This window comes from Amphiura filiformis, chromosome 13 (genome assembly GCF_039555335.1).
Source record: "Amphiura filiformis chromosome 13, Afil_fr2py, whole genome shotgun sequence".
Lineage (NCBI taxonomy): Eukaryota > Metazoa > Echinodermata > Ophiuroidea > Amphilepidida > Amphiuridae > Amphiura > Amphiura filiformis.
Window position 1 is genome coordinate 60,804,750 of NC_092640.1, and position 19,926 is coordinate 60,824,675.

Genomic DNA, 19,926 nt, shown 5'->3' on the forward strand with positions numbered 1-19,926 from the left:
TGCTCGACAATCTTAGAAGACGTCAAAAAGTTAGATAGGTAACATCCCTTGGTTGAAACCCTAACCTGAGGCTTAAAAAGCCTTTGATACAACTCACGACAATTGTGCTCATCTTCACCATTTGGACAATCCCACACGCCATTACATCGCCGTTCGATGCCAATGCAGTATGAATTGGGACACTTCAGGCTAACCAAGTCAGTACACTCAACATCTTCTGTACAGGGCATAGATGAAGATAAGAACACAAACATTCTTGAAACTGTCATCGTTTATGTAATTTTACAATAAAGCATAATGTTTCAAATTATTAAACATTCCACAAGTATAAGCATTTAGGAGTAAACATTAAGCAAGTGCAAGATATAAACAGATTGATGTATTCTGAACCAAACCTTTACATTAACATATGCTTGACCTGGCCTTACAATCGTTAATCAGGCTGTTTCTTATACGAACACAATTGTAAAGCCTTGGCCAAATTGCATTTTGTGTCATGCGTTGCGTACCAGTTTATTACATTAATCTGATGATCGATCTAATGCTTTACTAATTAATTGATCGACTAATCGATCGACTGATTACATTACTAACCACAATCAAGCAAATGTGTCATGTCCCGGCACCCAATAGGAAATCCACGGCTCTCAATGGCATAATGACAAACATGTCTCCGATCCGTCACAGCGCCATTTTTACATTTCAGGACATCACGCATAGCTTCGTCGTCTAATGTGTTATTTTCTAAATATTTAAAAATCATAATTCTGTTAGAAGCGGCAAGACGCATACATTTCTATGAACAGAGAGAAATTGGTCAGAGAGGGTACAAGTCAAGAGACAGACGCAGATGATAATATTAAGACACTTTCGCTGTGTTTTTAAAAGCTTCTTTGTAATCACATAATTGAGTGATATTTTCGGCCTTCTACTCCTGTTATCAACATGCAAAATATACTACATGATTGAAATAATATGTTACCTAGTTTGGACCGTAGAGGGATTGACTTCCTCGGTATAAAGTCTGGAAATTTGATCCCTCCCCTAACACAACAATTACGGCATAACGTCTGATATGACGCTGTGTTCATCATACATAATCTTAAGGAGTGATTTGTGATTTGTGATTTTTTTCTTGCACAAATTTACAAACCCGTGTTTATTTAAAAGGCAACAGAGATACAAGCTTGACGTTTGAACAGGCTTAACACTTAATATGACTCTTAGGCATTGCGGCATAGTGTGCCGTGGTGGCAGCATACAGGGTTACGATCACACATACGTACCACACTCTATTGGTTCATCCTCCCAGTTCTTTCCCGAGCAGTCTCTTTCACCATCGCATGTGGCCGATGCTGGCAACCATGTTCCATCATAACACTGAAATCCCACCGAAGATTCAACTTGGTAAATGGAAAAAGGAAAAGCGTAAGAAAAAAAGTCTCACTGAGTTCAAGGCATATTTTACCACTAACATGTTGTAATATATAACAATGCAATTAAGAAAATCAGGTGAAAACAACACATTTCGTTTAACTTTTAATCTGGTATTTTGGCAGATGTCAACAAGACATGGGTGAACATATGGTTTCTGCAACAAAATTCAATGGATTTCCATTATCAAACATGCACAATGCAATTAGCTTTTTAAAATAAGGACCTCAAATGTCATGCAAGGCTCTTCCCAAGTCTGAATTGGATTCCACGCCCTAAAATAGCACTTTATATGGCATGTTTTGGAAATTAGAAAGAGTAATGGCAAAGAACAGGTATTGTGTCTGTTCAAAACTGCATGCTCAGTATTTTTTATGCATATTAAACACAGCTTTGGTCTCCTTCTCTTTTCATGGGTTTGGTTACAAATTAATTCCAAGATGAGGTCATACAACTCTCATGTGCGTGTTGAACATGCTACTTCAAACATTTCCTACCTCAACAACTCGTTTTCACTCAAAGAAAATGCATGTAATCAGCTTTTTGCACAAGAGCAACTTGGTTATCCAGTCTATTTGTAACTGTGTTGCTTAAAAAGGAGACTCACGCTAACATCACTTCTACATTGTACACATTTTCAGGTTCAAATAAGTATATATATTTTATTAACTTGTCATATATGATATCAGAGCTTAATTTCAACTTGCATATAAATATTCATTACAAGATATGGTTAACTATTTGCTTCTAATACCATGGTTAGAGATAAAATAGAATTTATATTATTTTCATAATATTATGAAGGTATTGTGCATCTCATTCATACTCATTTATAAAAAGAAAATACATATGGACATAAATTTCTGCCCCTATCATCCAAACATTAACTGGGTGTTTATCAAACTCATTTATAAAAAATTACACAAGGGCATAAATTTCTGCCTCAATGATCCAAACATTAACTGGGTGTTTATCAAACTCATTTGTAAAAAAAACTACATATGGACATAAATTTTTGCCCGTATCATCCAAACATTAACTGGGTGTGTATTCAAACTCATTTATAAAAAACTACATATGGACATAAATTTTTGCCCGTATCATCCAAACATTAACCTGATTGTGTATTCAAACTCATTTATAAAAAACTACATGTGGACATAAATTTTTGCCCGTATCATCCAAACATTAACCTGATTGTGTATTCAAACTCATTTATAAAAAACTACATATGGACATAAATTTCTGCCCCTATCATCCAAACATTAACTGGATATGTATTCAAACTCATTTATTAAAAAAAAATACATATGGACATAAATTTTTGCCCGTATGATCCAAACATTAACCTGGTGTGTATTCAAACTCATTTATAAAAAAATACATATGGACATCAATTTCTGCCCCTATCATCCAAACATTAACTGGGTGTTTATCAAACTCATTTATAAAAAAAATCACACATGGGCATAAATTTCTGCCCCAATGATCCAAACATTAACTGGGTGTTTATCAAACTCATTTGTAAAAAAACTACATATGGACATAAATTTTTGCCCGTATCATCCAAACATTAACCTGATTGTGTATTCAAACTCATTTATAAAAAACTACATATGGACATAAATTTCTGCCCCTATCATCCAAACATTAACTGGGTGTTTATCAAACTCATTTATAAAAAAAACTACATATGGACATCAATTTCTGCCCATATCATCCAAACATTAACTGGGTGTTTATCCAACTCATTTATAAAAAACTACATATGGACATACATTTTTGCCCCTATCATCCAAACATTAACTGGATATGTATTCAAACTCATTTATTAAAAAAACTACATATGGACATAAATTTCTGCCCCTATCATCCAAACATTAACTGGGTGTGTATTCAAACTCATTTATAAAAAACTACATATGGACATCAATTTCTGCCCATATCATCCAAACATTAACTGGATATGTATTCAAACTCATTTATAAAAAACTACATATTATGGACATCAATTTCTGCCCCAATGATCCAAACATTAGCTGGGTGTGTATGAAATATTTGATTTGTAAACATAACTTTTGAGCATACACTTCCAGTTAATATTTCATTGAGGCACAAATTTATGTAGCCTCTGCTAGTGCAGTGCTGCAACGCACCTCATCGCAAAGTAATTGCGGCATAGTATGAACGGACCTTTAGAATACGAGTATGACCGTTGCTAGGTCAACTGGTTCACACTTTCTTTGTTATGAACCATTAATCAAAATGATCACAACACAAAGCCTATGATACATCATAATTCGGAGTGTCAAGTTACACTATTGCTCTATTTAAGGTTGCACCACAGAATAAGAGAAGGATAACCGGGACTCCCTATACCACCACGTAAATTGCGCCATCAGCTATGGGGAGAAAATTAGGGGTATTCGGGTCCTCACCGATGGTGCGCGGAGATGAACGAAAACAATTCTGCTTTTGATATTTAGCGTGTCTTTGGTACTGCATGCAGTTCGCATCAAGTTAGTCTCTCAAATGACGACAACTGCCTCAAGTGCATTCCGATGGAAACCGAATACCCCAATTGTTGCTCCATGCCTGTACCAAGATGACAGTCTAGTCCTGGGTTTCCTTCTCTAATTCTGTGGGATGCACATTATATATTAAAATCAGCGTTATACCTGCATGAAGCCCCAAAATACAAGATAATCAATATATATAGTTATATACTACTGTCTGTTCAATTAGCTTAGATTCTTGAATTTTTAAGATATTTGAAAAAATAGAAAATTGTGGTCAAAGTCATTAAAGAAAAGTGTTAGCACAGCCTTAGACCTAACATGATTTATACTTTTCAAATTCTAAAGTTCAGTTTAGAACCTCATTTCTTTTCAATTTTGGTCTTTTCCGCGATATTTTTATAAAAAAGCCGTAGAACGTCGGGTACCATAAACTTTTTGAATCAATCCATTTGGAGCAATGGGGACGAATGTCATAATGCGCTGAGATAGTATTTATTCGACCATCCGTATCAGGAAGTATTGTCCATCAAAATAGCTATATTAGCCAGTATGCCTACTATAAAATTACACATTTATTTTCAATTTGTTATTCCGGGTTGTTTTTTTTGTATGAGAAGGACATTTGGAAACAAAAGAATTTTGCATCAGAAAATATTATTTAAAACAATCAGGTTACAGAAAACACTTCTTGTAAAGTCACTGTATCTGAAAATGTCAAGTTTAAAGCTGATATTCTTGGGAAGGAATGATGGTATTAAACAAAACTCAAGTTACATTGTAAACCAGTTGAAATAAGAACGAAATCCATAATTTTAATGTCATAATAAAAAAAAAAATAATGCTCAGAATAATGTTATGCATAAAACGTAATCGGCGCCATAATTATAGTTTCGTGTAACAAAAACCGTGGACCATCATCACCTATAGAACCTATCCAATAACCGAACGATATAACAATTGGAATGGCGGGACAGATTGTTTTGCCAAATTGGATAGGGTCTATGCCCTAAGTTGAGAATGGACCGTCCCACTCGATTTGTAAAAAGGTCGCGAACCCTTATGGTGGACCCAAGTAACTGCCTAAAATGAGGCAAAATTTAAAAGAAATGGGGTTTTAAATTGAACTTTGGAATTTGAAAAGTATAAACCACATTAGGTCTAAGGCTGTGCTAACACTTTTCTTTGATGACTTTGGCCACAATCATTTATTTTTTCAAATATCTTAAAAATTCAAGAATCTAAGCTAATTGAACAGACAGTAGTAGTGTATGCAATAAACTGGAACGGTGTTACCAACAATTGGGATAGCAGCCAGTCTAAGGTGACAGAGAGACAGGTCTCTAGTTCGATTCCACCAATCATTCATACATATCATCTGTTTTATTGTATTATCATGTCAATTTGCCATGTGGTACCATACAGAGGCCAGAATTATATTTAAATGATGACAACTCTCTCATGAGTGATATAGTATTGCATAGTCCATATTTATAGCATAATTAACCTTGTAACTTATAAAATTGTGCTTCTGGTCTTCTGGTTGCCCAAGAGATTATTTAATTGCCCCGGGCTATAGAACAGGCGTTTTGTCGAAGCCTGTTACAATACCTCTGTATGCAGACTTCAGTTTTTGTACGGTTGCTGATGACAATGCTTCTTTCTTACTGGTCAATTTGAATTGCCACAAAAGACAGCAGCGGATGTCTAATTTCTCCGTTTTGGGTCTTCTATGCCCTCCGCCACCATCATACAGAGGGGAGCACTTTCCTGACCAAGATGCCGAGTACCAATGGATTACAAAGCTCTCTTCCTCCAAGATGACATCATGGACCAATCCTATCAGTGGACTAGATCTCCAGTGATGCGCCACATACACTGCCACTAGATCACCCTTTTGTATAGCAGAATATTGCTGCATGTCTCCCGTCACATCGGTATCTGTCAATGAAGTATTTTATTCAAGATTATTTTCATGAATATGTGGATATATATATTATGACAGAAACATATCTTGCATGTGTTTTATGTTCAAAAAACAGGAGACAAATTTAACCATAGAATCCATGCAGTAAAGTAGTACAGAGGCTCAGAGTACCGACCCATGACCTTCTACATTTCAGTTGAGTTTCAAACTGTTTTATCAACTTTAAATATTGAGTACCGTATCAGAACATTATTATAAAAACACCCTTGTACACATCAGATACATCTGTAACAAGTCCACGTATGTGCAGGAATTAATGGCCTTATTGGCTTTCTCTTAAAACTTCCCTCCCCCATTTCAATCATTTGAATGTGAAGTTGACTTGTCACATCACAAAATTATATTTTGGGCTGATGTAGTACTGGTCTTATGGCTTTCACATCAATTATGTTTTCATGTTGTGGTTTGGCAAAATGTTAAGATTTAATTTAGTTTGCCAAATTGTGTAACCAATTTGACCACATCTCAAATAAATCTTTAGCCCTATCGATCAAAGTGGCTTTGCCCATCAGTAAGGAAAGGAACTGGCCAACGGAACTGTCATTATCACGATTTGGGGTGATAGTGTCATAGAATCATGTTGATTGCATGCGTAGTAGTTTTGCTTTGTAAGATTTTATTGGGATTAAAGAGAGTAAAATTGTGTACCTTGATCAGCAATACTGCTTTTCTCCTGTATGTCGTCATCATTTTCTGTAAGAATTGCAATTGAACCAGAAAGGATATACATTGGTAAAATTAATAATGCTTGAAACCTGTAGCATACTAATCAGGAGTATAATATATTCATCATCCAACTGAAAAATACTGGTAGCTTTACTTTGTTCAAACTGTTAATGGCAAGACTCATAACATGGTGAATAGATACAATGTAGAATGAACAGCATGCAGTTGGGCACAGCACTTATGCTAAGTGTGCTTTCTATAATATGTGTGTCCTCATTTGCACTTGTTTATAAACCCACACCGGTAACCAGTTATGGTGATCCAACTGTTTTAATAATCCATAGTGGCATAGAGTTATTACAGTCTGTCCACTTTGAAGTACAGTAAGGCACGCACATTTTGCGTAAAGCGTATCGCGTCGGCGTATTAAGACGCTCATGCATTTGTGTGCGCCTAGAAGTGCATTAATTCCTTTTTGACATTACGGCGCGCAGAAACTGTGTACTTTGGACAACCTGTAGTTTCATTTTTGTCCTATTTAAAAAAAACATGTACCTTCTTCACTGTCACTGCGCTCTCCTGCCCTCTCAGCAACATCCTCTCCATCTGCCTCTGAGATTTCTTGTTCATTGATATCTGTATATAAATGAACAAGTATTGGTTATTGGAAGATAAGTGTTACTAACAGAGATCAATCTGTATACATATTCTCCTTTTCATTATCCTAAGAGTCAAAATAAACACCTTGAGGCATATACGGATGTGCATGTGATTATCATGACCAGTTGTAATATTCACCTGGTGTTAGTATGTGGATCTGTTGCTACTTGCTACCATTGCCACTCATACATCCATATCCCCTAAAAGAGATTTTCTTTACTAAGTGTAAAAGTTCAAATGTTGAGTTTTGAACATTTCAATTGTTTATCATTTAAAGATCAACTGTATTACCTTGGATACGTCTAGGCTTGGGCCGGATGGTTTTCCCCTGTTGTCCAATGGTCACCTATAATATTAAATAGTGCCAGAAATTGGTATTAATAGACATTAGGCTAAACAAAAAATTGTTTCCTGTAGGTCGAGTGCATCTTTTTATTTAAGTAGGTTGAGTGCATTTTTTAAGAAATGCAGAAAAAAATTGTATTTTCAAGCAAATTTATTTTTGAAAAAACAATTGTATAATTTCAATATCTATGGCCTACAAAACAAAAGTTTAATAATAATAATAATAATAATAATAGAATTCTAAAAAGGTTTTGCATGTTATTGTTTGTAATTCCTACTACCATGACTACACAACTGATATATTAGAACTAGAGCAGTTACCGCACCACAGCTGAACAATGGGGCTTCAGCAGTATTGTGGTATTCCACTAGTATTGTGGTATACTTGGGGGTCATACCTTCTTGGGATTTCGAGATATGAAAAGGACCCAAAATATGAATATTGACCCAGGTATTACCAGATTATTATTTTTATATTCTTTACTTTGTTCTCTTTCATTTGACACCAAATGGAGGGGGGAGGAATACCTACTTGGCATTGAGATGTGAAGAGGACCCAAAATAAGAAAATTGACCCAGGTCTTATGAGGAGTGTCACCCCCTTTGGCAGGGGTGTGATTTAAAGCCTGTGAAATATCCTGAAAGTAGTAGGAAAAGCTTGAAAACAGTGTAAAATTGGGCTAAAATACCACAAAATGGACTGAAAATCAAAATTAAAAATCTAGCCATTTAACAAACTAAACTTACCGGCTGCATCGGCCTATTCAGTTTTTCCCAGATTGGTCCTAAATTGACAGGCAAGGCATCAACATCATCTAAATTCTCTATAGCACGTGTTCCTGCTACTGCAGCTATGGTCATCATTGGCCAGTGTGTTCTTGAGGCTGGGGCTGATAAAATAGATAAGCATCAGAGTCACTTAATTGTTTAAAATGCTATTTCAAGGCTAAAAAATACCACTACATGTTGCGCACAAAGAGAACATGGTGTGTAATACGAAATACAGTGAGAGCTTTCATGAATGATGTCACCACCAATAATCTATTGTGAAAATCTTATTCAGAGATTATAAGCTTCAGTCTGTCCCCAATTAAGTCTTTACCTGCCTTATACTCTGTTCAGCTCATAATAGGGATTGTTATAGAATGTCATACACACAGATGGTCTATGTGAATTGCGCTTTACATGACTTGATGCACGCTTTTGTGAATTTCCGCAGGTGTAAGTTTGGACTTTATTGACCCTCGCAGCAACAAAAACCGAATAATTCTCGCCTAACATCTAGTATATAGTCTAACTCTGCATGTCTTACATGAAAGAAACACCTGTCATTGGCATCTCATCATGACAAATGGTGTCTTTATTATTAAAGCACCTACCTCTTTTAAAGTCATGAAATTGTCCAAATATCTATTCCACCATGTCTGATCCTCACTTTCCATTCTGTGAAAATACTTTGGAATGTCCCTTTTCAAGGTGTTGAGACATACTCTGTCCAGGTTGGGAGTTATCCAAAGAGGCACCTCTGTTAGGTCTGGTAAAGTCTGTAAAAAAGAAATTCTCACCAATTTTTTTAATTGCTTCATCTTTTTTCTACATTTTGCATCCTAAAACATGTTAATCTGTCAAGTACAAATTCAAAGTGAAAGGTGACTCTATGTTAATTTGTCTTACGTTAAAAATGTGACCCTATTGGTTTAGATTTTTTAAAGTTACGTAGTATACGGTGAGGTCAAATATTGTCCCTTTTATGCATCCATGTAAAAAAAACATTTTCAACGTAAGCGTGATTAATGACCACAATTGCAAAGCTAATGTGTGGGTATATGTGATTTGCATTGTTGTCCCATTCATTGCAAGCAGTGAAACAAGCAAAGACATGCCATGCTAAACCTTATTTTACTGTTTCTTTTGACATCATGCAAGTAGCAGGAATGGTGCCAAATTTCACCATAAGGCAGTATCAGTAAATTTTTACTAATAAGTAACATGCCCCAATTTCATTGTCCAAAGTAAAATTCACTGGACCAGGGGGTAGCGCTAGAATAAAACATTCTAGAGTCCGCAGGGACCCCGGAACTTGCAGAAAATTTTAAAATAGGGGTCCAAACTGTATTTTGGCGAGTCCGGGGTCCCAAAATGCAGCCTAGCGCTACCCACAATATAAAATCAATCTTACCTTCAAACAGACAAGACCCTCGCTTGGTTCCCACTTATCACCAGTGTACATCCTATAATGAAGAACAGTCTTTCCGTTGATCTTTTTTTATACGGAATTGTGGGGACGGCTGTGGTTTTTAAACTTCCCTGCAAAGTGTGGGGTTAACCATTCCCTAAAATCATACAGATGGTTTAGAATGGTAACTTCGGGAACTGGCTTCTCATACGACCTCTTGATGACATCGGTCAGTTCTGAAAGATGTAAAACAAGTACTAATACTTATTATTACTGTTCTACATCAAAGGTCTGTGTACTGTTTTTATTAATAGATGTGCTCAGTAAGAGTTTGTGGGAATACAATCAGCTAATCTATATGTATTTCTTGAGTAACTGCTCCAATAGACCTTTTCATACTGAGTAATTCCGATAAATCCTGAAGCATGAAATAATTTCCCGTCTCGCGCGTCTAAAAGTACCTCTTCATCATCATGTACAGTGCGAAGTTCCAATGTGTAACAGGCCTCATAACTACGATGAACTCTCGATGGTCAATTTAGGGACGAGATAGGTACTTTTGCCAAGGATACTCAACGTGCAATTAAGCGTGTGGCAGTAGCGTTGTGTAAGAGACCAAGTAGCTGAGGTGTTAGCTCAATATGCTAGGAAAATATTTCTCGCGATGACCACATGTTCACAGTGGCTTAATAAGCTGTATTTTCCCGCAAAAGGGTGTCGTAATTCATGACATTTCTTGTCTGCCAGTTTGGGTACAATTTGGCCCCCTAGCTTACTAAATAAATATCGCGGTTTCCGAACTTTTCCTATCTTGATATGAAAAGGTCTATAGGATACACACGGGTCAACTTCACATTAACACAGATCATGTTTATGATTTCTCATCAGATCCAAGATACTCCTCGTCTTGAAAAACAATATGCTCTAATTGCTTATCTTATGTTAAATGGCAGATTTTATCACTCACACAATTGCCATTTGCACAGACTTTTAGCATATATATGCATTCATTCATAATAAATAATTTTAGTCTACAGTTCTGTTTGAATGGAATTTATGTGTTTTGATGTATGAGTTGCATTTCAGAAGCAATTTACAATCACCCCTGCATTTGTTTAATGTGTTCAATGATTGTATTTAACTTGTTGATAAATGTAAAATAAAGTAAAACTTTTCCCAACACCAGTCTTAATAACATGCTTACCACACTACAATGCAGAACACCCAAAAAATCTAAGGTAACATTGGATACTGTGCGTCCAATAGTATGTACAACATACAAACATTGCTTCTTAAATTCCACTTACTGTCCAATGTGAGGGCAACCCATTTCCTAAGTGCCTCTGCTATTCTGCTGAAGGCCTGGTCCACATCGTTGTGGGTGTGTCCTACAATAAGGAAATTGATCCGGACCTGTGGTTCAAATTAGAACAAAATTTGCAATATCAACAACAATATCAATATGTTTGTTCACAGGCTGCATTTACCTTATTCCAAATGTATCCTAGGGTCACCAAATAATGTACACCATACACCTAATTTTCCAAAAAACAATTTACATAGCATCAAATAGTACAGGGAAGCTATTTTTGATGTCCAAATAAATACAAAACCATTCCCTAAAATTTTGTGAGTCAGTGACATCAAAACATTGAGGCAGAGGTTTTGCACCCACATATATGCACCATCTATGAACATGTGTGGGGGTGTGTGTGCCAGCTGTGCCCAAATGAAATACACACAGATGATACCGACTTGCTAAGAGTAAACGCACTATAGATGACCTTGCATAACCTCTGCTTGATTTATAACATGTTGCCCTCCTGTTTATGGCCACAAACTAAATAGATACCAACCAATCACCAACAGGCAAAATCCAAGCATCACCTGTTCATGAGGGCCAATTGTTCTATTAAGTGCAAAAGACAAAACTGCTCCTCACATACTGCATATTTTTATGGTCTTTCAGATAATATGCCAAGACGCACAATGTGCTATCGCATAACAAACGCATGGGGGCATTGCTTGTTGGTGAATGATTTGTATATTTCTAACACCAACTTGAGCAATCGGATTCAGAAAAAGTTTAAAATTTGACCCCCTGTGGATTTACAGTGAGCCTGCATTTTGAAAGAGAAATTTCCACTTCACTTGAAACTCAACAATGACCTCATTTTACCCAAAGAATATTATCACCAGGTTTGGTTGGCCAAGTATGTCCATTGACACTTAGGGTTATAAACACATACATACACATCCCACACAATTGCTATGTGGTCCTGTCAGCCAGCTATGCTAATAAACAGACAGACTACATGCACAGGGTAGGAAAAATGAAAATTTCCTGAAGATGATCAAAATTTCCTTCAAAAGACAAATTTCCTCCAAATTCTTTTTTGTATTTCTTTGTTTAAGGACCTTAATTTCCCTCCAAACTTCCAAATTTCCCGGGAAGGAGCTTCCCACTTTCCACATTTTTTCCAGGCCTGTACATGCACACTTACCTTTTGTACTATTCCCAGCGCCACTAGCAGATAACAAAAACCAAGAACGTATATGTTCTTGTTTTCTCGCCAACAGTTGTCAAACTGCAGATATAGCACTTCTGGCAGCTTGTTATGTTTCTTAACATAACCTTCTAATGCTAGCATTAGAATATTTAATGTGAGATTGCTGTCAGAAGGTATATCTGCAGTGTTGACAAATATCCTAACATCTTTGCCATAATCCATGGTTCCGTGGATAATGGCACCCGTCAAGTGTGTCTGGAGACGCCATGAATGCTGGCTCCCTTTGTCCAGTCTTGTGAGATGTGGGATGGTAGTCTTGCTTTGATCCATTCCATCAATAGACACACAAAGGTATTTATTGTCTCCTCTTGATTTTTCCTTGTGTCTTTCATAAGCTCTCCTTTCATTCCTAAAATTGAAACAAGCAAAATACAAATATGTATTAAAAGGACTATTTACTAGTACACAGCCTTCCTTAGCCAAGATGCCGCCACAATGTTTAATCTGGCAATTATATAAAGGGCCCTTATGGGTTTGTGCGCTATCTGTTCCTCTTTAACCCTAACCCAACTAGGTCTCACTGAAGCTCACTATTAAAACCACTCATGCATTCCACATGACTTGATGACGCAATCAGCCCAAGTCATTTATAGTATATACCCAGGGAATCGTTGGCAATCCGATAGCAAAAAAACCACGGGTAGGGTTAGGGATAAGAGGCATGTTTTTCTTAGACTTAGGCCTCCTTTAACCCTAACCCAACTAGGTCTCACTAAAGCTCACTATTAAAACCATTCTGCATGCATGCATTTCACGTGACTTGATGACGCAATCAGCCCAAGTCATATATACCCAGGGAATCGTTGGCTGGGCCAACGTCACCTGTGTGGCTACATGCTGTGGAACTTCTGTGTGAATTTTGCTGGGCGCAGTATCGATTTGTGAATATTAAGTTAATCATTCTGAGCGCACACATACAAGAGCAGTTGTGTCATGCTTGTGGGGCAACCACAAGAACAATTTACATCACAACATAACTTTAGTTTTAAAATGTCCTATAAACGAGAGTTCCTTTGTTAGGAGAATGACCCTGACCCCTCCCCTGAAATGTAACTGAGAAATGTTGAAAATTCCCACCTGAAAGATCAACTCAGACCAATATTTCAACTAGTTTGTTTACAAATGCCCACAGACTTTTTCATCCCTCTCCTGGCCTTATAAAAGGAATTTTGTTTATAGGACATCATCAAACTTTTTGTCTGTTCCCTAAGGTAAAGTAAGATAAAATAACAGGTATACTTACCCTGCCACATTGAGATGCTTAGTTAAGACACCTTCTATTGCCTTCCTCTTTTCTTTATTCAGTGTTTTACTCCTCTCCTCTCCTGTAACAGTACACACAGTGCACTTGGTGAAATTGGATTCCTGTTAAAGACGAAAAAAACTGAATCATCCTCTGGGTATGGTCCAATAAATACCCCAGCCCCCACCCCAAAAAGCTGCTTTGACACTTAATTTACCGAATAACACATACTGCACGACGTGCAGGGGTAGCGTTAACCCCCGATCGGGGGTGAATGACCCCTAACTTTAAAAAATATTAATTTTTCACCCTCCATATATTGGGAATGTGCAAGCTCGGGGTGAACTCTGACCCTCTACTTTTGGACCTTACTCCTACCCCTGACTACACTGCAAAATATTTTTCCCCCAATTTAATTTTCTCCCCATGTATTTGGAATTTCTGCAAGCTCGGGAGTGAAAAAAGACGATGTGTAGTGCACATATTTATGCCCCATAGGTTTGTGTTGCAAATTATTTCTGCCTGTAGTCCTGTCAACAGCCAGATTATACTAATTGGACGACAGATGTCAAACAACCAAATCTGCAAGATATACAGCACAGGGCAAAAAAGTGTTTCCTCCACTTTTTATGAAATTAGTTTTAATTGTTGTCTTGCTATATCAGCAATCCATAAAAAGAATAGTTTGCACTACATGTATGTGGGATATTTAAGGAAATGCAGCATACTGGGTCACAATCAATAGAACTGAATAGGTATTAACAGTTTGCTGTGTTATCCAGATAAAATAATACTAATATAAATTGTTAGTTTACATGTTTACATTTTTTAGGGCAAGTTGGTAATTGCCTTGGATTTTCACTGAAAAGGCAAGGCAGCACGACATTTTATATGGCTCAAAATATGCTAAGGTGTCATATTATAGCCATATATTTTGACATCTTTTTTTAAAAATAATAATTATAGAAATGGAATATTTGCTAGTTTAGTGGCAAGTTTAGGTAGTAAAGACATAGCATACACAATATAAGTAAAATCCTTTCACTCTAAATAATAAAAAATATAAAAAATAGCTGTAAAAATGCCCTTTTTACACTTTTATTTGTAACATGCCAAGAGACGCCTTTTTTCAACAGCTTTTAATTTTTTTATGGATCCTTATAGAAATTCATGTGACCTGTTTCCCAAAATGGTGCAGTAAACCAATAAAAAACCAGAAAGAGGCATTATGAATTATAAGTTAACAGATCAAAAAAGGATTTAAAAGTTTGCCTTATGTATGTTACTATTGTCTGTCAAACTTTTGATTGATTTTGAAGTCCCTCAGTTTTTTATAAACAAAGACTTGAAGCATAAACTAAAGGGTAAATCTATTGTAAATAACTTAATTTCTCCATATTATAATCAATTTGTAAGTGGCTGCCATCTTTTTTGAACATATAACAATTTAAAATTTTTTCTTGAAATGTCTGTCAAAATATAACATACGCAAGACGGTGCTGTAATTCCTGCTAAACTAGGGTGATACAGCTAATTATGCTACATGACATAGCATTTAGCTCCACCTAGCTTTGTGGCACTATCACTTTGTGAGGAGAAGCTGTTTTGATGACACAATCCATTGTTAAGTGTTGTCTGTCAAACATTTGTACGCAAGTAACATACGCAAGATTTGTATGAAACAGTAAAAAATAACATACGCAATTTGTTTTAAAAATTAAAAATCACTTGATGTTCACATTATGATGATAGTTTAGAGTTTATAAAAGTGTTTTAAAACATGTGATTTATAAACTGCATGTGATCTTTATTCAATTTCCCATCTTGAACTACTGTTTTTGCCAAATTATTATTCTGTATGTTACATTTGACAGACATCTTATGTATGTTATGGCTTGACGGACACACATATTTTATTTATAACAATTTATCCTCCTTATTGTAATATTTGGACACATTTTTTCCACAATCAGTTGCTGTAGGTCCTACACCTAAATAACCACAAAATACCTTATGTAATACTTTATAAATTTTTATTTGATTGCAGAAAATCATCAAAATTGTGTCTGTCAAATATAACGCATTTAAGGGCTAGAAAATTAAATTTGTGAAGTAAATGGTCTATAACTTATCTTTCTTTTAGTGTATTATGAGCGATATATGTGCATACTATAATTTAAACCTGGTTGGAGACCAAAAGAAAAGAGCTGGAAAAATAATTGTGTGTTACACTTTTATGACACCTTAGCTTATTTTGAGCCATATGGCAACTGTTGACAATTTGAGAAGGGCACCAAGGCAATTTCTCAAAAGTGAAGAAAACACACACAAACATAGATACATGATTTTATGATGAAGGGGCACGGGCAGGGCTGGGGCACCGACGGCAACTTCATTAGAGGGCACGGCAAGTAACTGCCTTGGGTAAAGGACATATTTTGAGGGCATTACGGCAGTGGAGATGGGCACCCACGGCAAACTGCCATGGGTGCCGTGGGTTAATTCGAGGGCTGGCCATGGTGTTGTTTCATATTTTAGTAAAAAATTACTTATTTGTATTAAGCAAGCACCTTTAATCATTTCAAATGCCATCAAATTTGCATTCATTTTAAAGCCTATAGTGTACTCCTTAAGGGATCTAGAATGAGCGTTTATTGCGTTTCGACAGTATTTTTTGAGGGACATGAGAGCACCTCAGACCTATCGAATTGCATTCTGAATACGAAGCATGTCTTTCTGATATCAAATAATTTTCATTTTTTGAAAATGACAATATAATACAAATTTTATGACAAATTATAAAAATTTAATATTTTTCAAATTTTTGATATAACAGTCCTCGAAGTAAATTATAAATCTAATGATATATTCTTAAAGTGTATGTAGCTGGGAGGAAAAGCCAACGGTCAATTGAAAATTTTGACCTTTCATATTGAAGATATGGATTTTTTTCCCAAAAAGACCTATTTTTTTTGGTGTTTTGGGAAAAAAATCCATATCTCCAATCTAAAGGTCAAAATGTTCAATTGATCGTCGGCTTTTCATCCCACCTACATACTGTACACTTTAAGTATAAATCATCAGATTTGTAAAGTTTACTTCGAGTACTGTTAAATATCAAAAATATCAATTTTTAATGATTTGCCATAAAATGTGTATTAAATTGCGAATTTCAAAAAATCAAAATTATTTCATATCAGAAGAGAAGGACATTCTTCGTATTCAGAATGCAATTCGATATGTCTGATGTGCTCTAATGTCCCAAAATAAATACTGTGCAAACGTTCATACCCCAGCCCTTAATTTGATACCAAACTTAATATTCTGAGGTTTTAAATTAAAAAGTTGTGAGTAAGTAATTAAGTAAACGAAGACGCAGGGTGGTGCAATTGCCCAATTGGGATACGGAATTGGGATACGGCACCATGTAAAGTCTATGGGAGAAATGAGCACTCCGCTCATCAAGGTTTTTCTAATTACAACAATGAATAAAGTATAAGATACTGCCTAAAGGCCTAGAATGATTGAAATTAAATCACGGAATTTAGTATTTAAAACCACACACGGAAAATCACAGAATTTGGTGTTTTAAATCACGGAAGACTTGCCACTCTACCCTAGACTCCAATTTGTAGCCCTGTAGCTTACACCTTGGGAAAGATATGGATGTCTAAACTCAGAAGAAAATGAATGTCGCGCCGCGTCGCGCGCGTGAGCACAAAGGGGGGTCTGACCCAATTTTTAATAGGCTGGTTCTCGGAACGACAAGGAGTAGAGACCTGCCATTTGAAATTTGTTCATTTGGCACATAGGGCTATGATAATTGATATACGTGATTTTAAACCAAATCTGAGAGTCCTGTGATGTAGGACTAGAAAAATATCAACATCTTAAGTGCGATTTTTTTTCTTGCATGTCACAAAACCACCATATTTAGGGTCCCAACATAAAAACCGTGACCCTATCGCCATGAGACTAAGATCTAGAAACACCCCTAAATGCCGTTTTGGGGAATTTTGCTAGCAGAATCTTTTGATGAAAGTCAATCTTTAAGTAACAAGATGTAACTTTGTTACGGAAAGTGCTATGACAAAAATGTTTTCAGTTTTGGCTTTCTACTAAGGGCTTTAGGCCGTGTAAAATTAATATTTTGGTTCTCGTCCCCTCCCTCCTCAATTTCTGGGATTTGTCAGATTTTTTATTTTTTATAGATTTTTCAATTTTTTAGACTTTGGAATGATTTATGAAATCTTCATACATATAAATAAGTTTATTAGAGAACAAGCATCACTTCCAAGTCTTTTTGTGGTACTCTAGGGGTTTATCCTCAGAATCTCACATTTGAAAAAAAAAAAAGGGCCTCATTGTTTCCTCGAGCACTGTTGGAGAAGACCGAAAACTACTGACAATGCTAATTTTACATTGAAAAAAAAAAAAAAAAAAAACACCTCCCTCCCTCATCAATTCATGAAAATCTCTGGACGAGAACCAAAACATTAATTTTATACTGGCCTTATGTAAAATGATGCAGTTTGATGGCAAATTTGAATTCATCTAGCATACCTACATGTAGACCATGTCACTTGCTTGAGAAGTCTAGCCAAGAATTTGCTCACCGATAGCTTCACATTCCAGGCTAGAGACCATTGCATTCAAAATCTAGTCGGATTCACTGAAGCATGACACCATGTAAAGCAATGGAAGTTCAGAAGTAAACACAGCCGATCACGACTAGCGATTGCATCCAAAATTTTAGACTGTCCAAAATAGGCAAATCTTGCTGAAAAGGTAGGCCTACAGTTGACTCATCAAAATAACTTTCATCCAAATTTCAACATTAAGAGAATAAAAATAACCTCCGGTGTAAAAAATTGCACCCCTGTCCGACCGAATATTGATAGCAATGCACTCTAGCATCGAATGCGTAAGTATCGTGTGCAATTCGAAGCTAGAGTTCTCGAGTAACATGTCAAAAGAATGTCAAACTAGACACCAATTTGGTGTACTTCCGCACCTCGGAAAATGATGTTAGGACTAAAGTAATATTCAGATTTCCTTTGACAGCATAACCATCGCGTATACGTGCGCAACATCAAGCGCGTGCATTGGACCTTTTCTTTGTGCAAAATAATACGCGCTGGATAGCTAGCAGTACGCTTAAAACCATAAGCCCATATTATAATATAACATTTCTTTAAAAATAGATTAGTATTAATTTTCAATAAAATATTAGCATTTACTGTCAGATATCCCCTTTTAATTTTGAGCCGAACAAGTGAGAAAGCAAAGAAAATCGGAATTTACAACTAGCGCCAATGCATGTCACGCCGGCAGTTGTAATGGTACGACCCTCTGGCGTGTGTGTGTGTCCCGCACGCCGTGTGCGTACTTACTGTGTTGACATCGCTTATATACGCGCTTCGACTAATATTTCTATCGTAATAATAAAACACTGATTCAGGCGGTTTATAAATCATGAAATTCAAAATCTCGGATTTTGACAAAACTACAGCACCTATTAGTCTTGATTTTTGCAGAGAATCTTTGTTTACTAAAGTACATTACAATCGTGTAAAAACCTGAATTTATAATTTTTTTGAGGGCGTTCTCCTCAACAAATGTTAATATGGCTTTAATTTGTAATTTAGGAAATCTGAATATTTACCGGTACTCATAACTGCTAAATTGTTGGTCTAAAGTATACGGTACGGTACATGTATATAAAAGCATACGGTACATAAATTTAGAATGGCGAAGACCTGATAAGTTCATCTGTGAGGTCAAATTTGGGCCAAATCGGGTTTAGTCAGTGTGAGTTAGTTTCATGATCACAGATCACGTTGACTTGTGTTGACATGACCGGCGATAACCGTGCATGACAAAACAGGAAAAAAAATCAGTAAACATGACAAAATGGTATTATATGGACATGATGGAGTGCTGTATTATTTATATTTACCTCCGCCGTCACGTCCGTGTTTTCCACCTCATCCATGTCATCATGTAGTAATGCAAAGCTGGCTTGCCGCCGATCATCGAAATCAAAATGGTCATGATCACCATTGTCACGCGACTGTTTAACGGGGCTCGATGTTACTTTGGGTTTAAAAACGAGTTCAGACGTACTTGATATCCTGTGATCTACTATTTCTCGTGAAATATTTGAATCTTTGTCGTAAAGAGCAGACATTTTTAACTCATTCTGGTCACTCGACCATCGCTACCTCGACCATCGCTACCAACTGCCAGTTGGGTTCGCGCGGTTGCAGCTGAGCATCCGCATTTGAAATAAGCCCAATCGCCATTCTAACTTCCGGTTTTTGAGAGCA

At 36.3% G+C, this 19,926-nt stretch overlaps 2 protein-coding genes and 1 long non-coding RNA gene across 3 annotated transcripts in view; all 3 read right to left on the bottom strand.

Annotated features, from left to right (window-relative positions):
- Nucleotides 1-620: 620 nt before the first annotated feature.
- The window catches only part of LOC140167351 (uncharacterized), a 52,231-nt gene continuing 32,925 nt past the window's right edge, over nt 621-19,926 (bottom strand). Inside the window, exons 2-3 of the long non-coding RNA XR_011861045.1 lie at nt 1,287-1,403; nt 621-744 (exon numbers count right to left, since the gene is read on the bottom strand). This is a non-coding gene — a long non-coding RNA (uncharacterized lncRNA). The remainder of the gene's footprint in view (nt 745-1,286; nt 1,404-19,926) is intronic.
- LOC140167349 (uncharacterized) lies at nt 4,924-8,492 on the bottom strand. Its single transcript, XM_072190665.1, has 5 exons — nt 8,356-8,492; nt 7,555-7,609; nt 7,159-7,239; nt 6,586-6,630; nt 4,924-5,891 (listed from the first exon to the last, which is right to left on the bottom strand). The coding sequence occupies exons 1-5, from the start codon at nt 8,470-8,472 to the stop codon at nt 5,524-5,526; spliced, it is 666 nt and encodes a 221-aa protein (XP_072046766.1). The 5' UTR covers nt 8,473-8,492; the 3' UTR covers nt 4,924-5,523.
- LOC140168746 (uncharacterized) lies at nt 8,994-19,787 on the bottom strand. Its single transcript, XM_072192155.1, has 6 exons — nt 19,557-19,787; nt 13,598-13,719; nt 12,289-12,703; nt 11,092-11,197; nt 9,788-10,020; nt 8,994-9,152 (listed from the first exon to the last, which is right to left on the bottom strand). The coding sequence occupies exons 1-5, from the start codon at nt 19,785-19,787 to the stop codon at nt 9,875-9,877; spliced, it is 1,020 nt and encodes a 339-aa protein (XP_072048256.1). The 3' UTR covers nt 8,994-9,152; nt 9,788-9,874.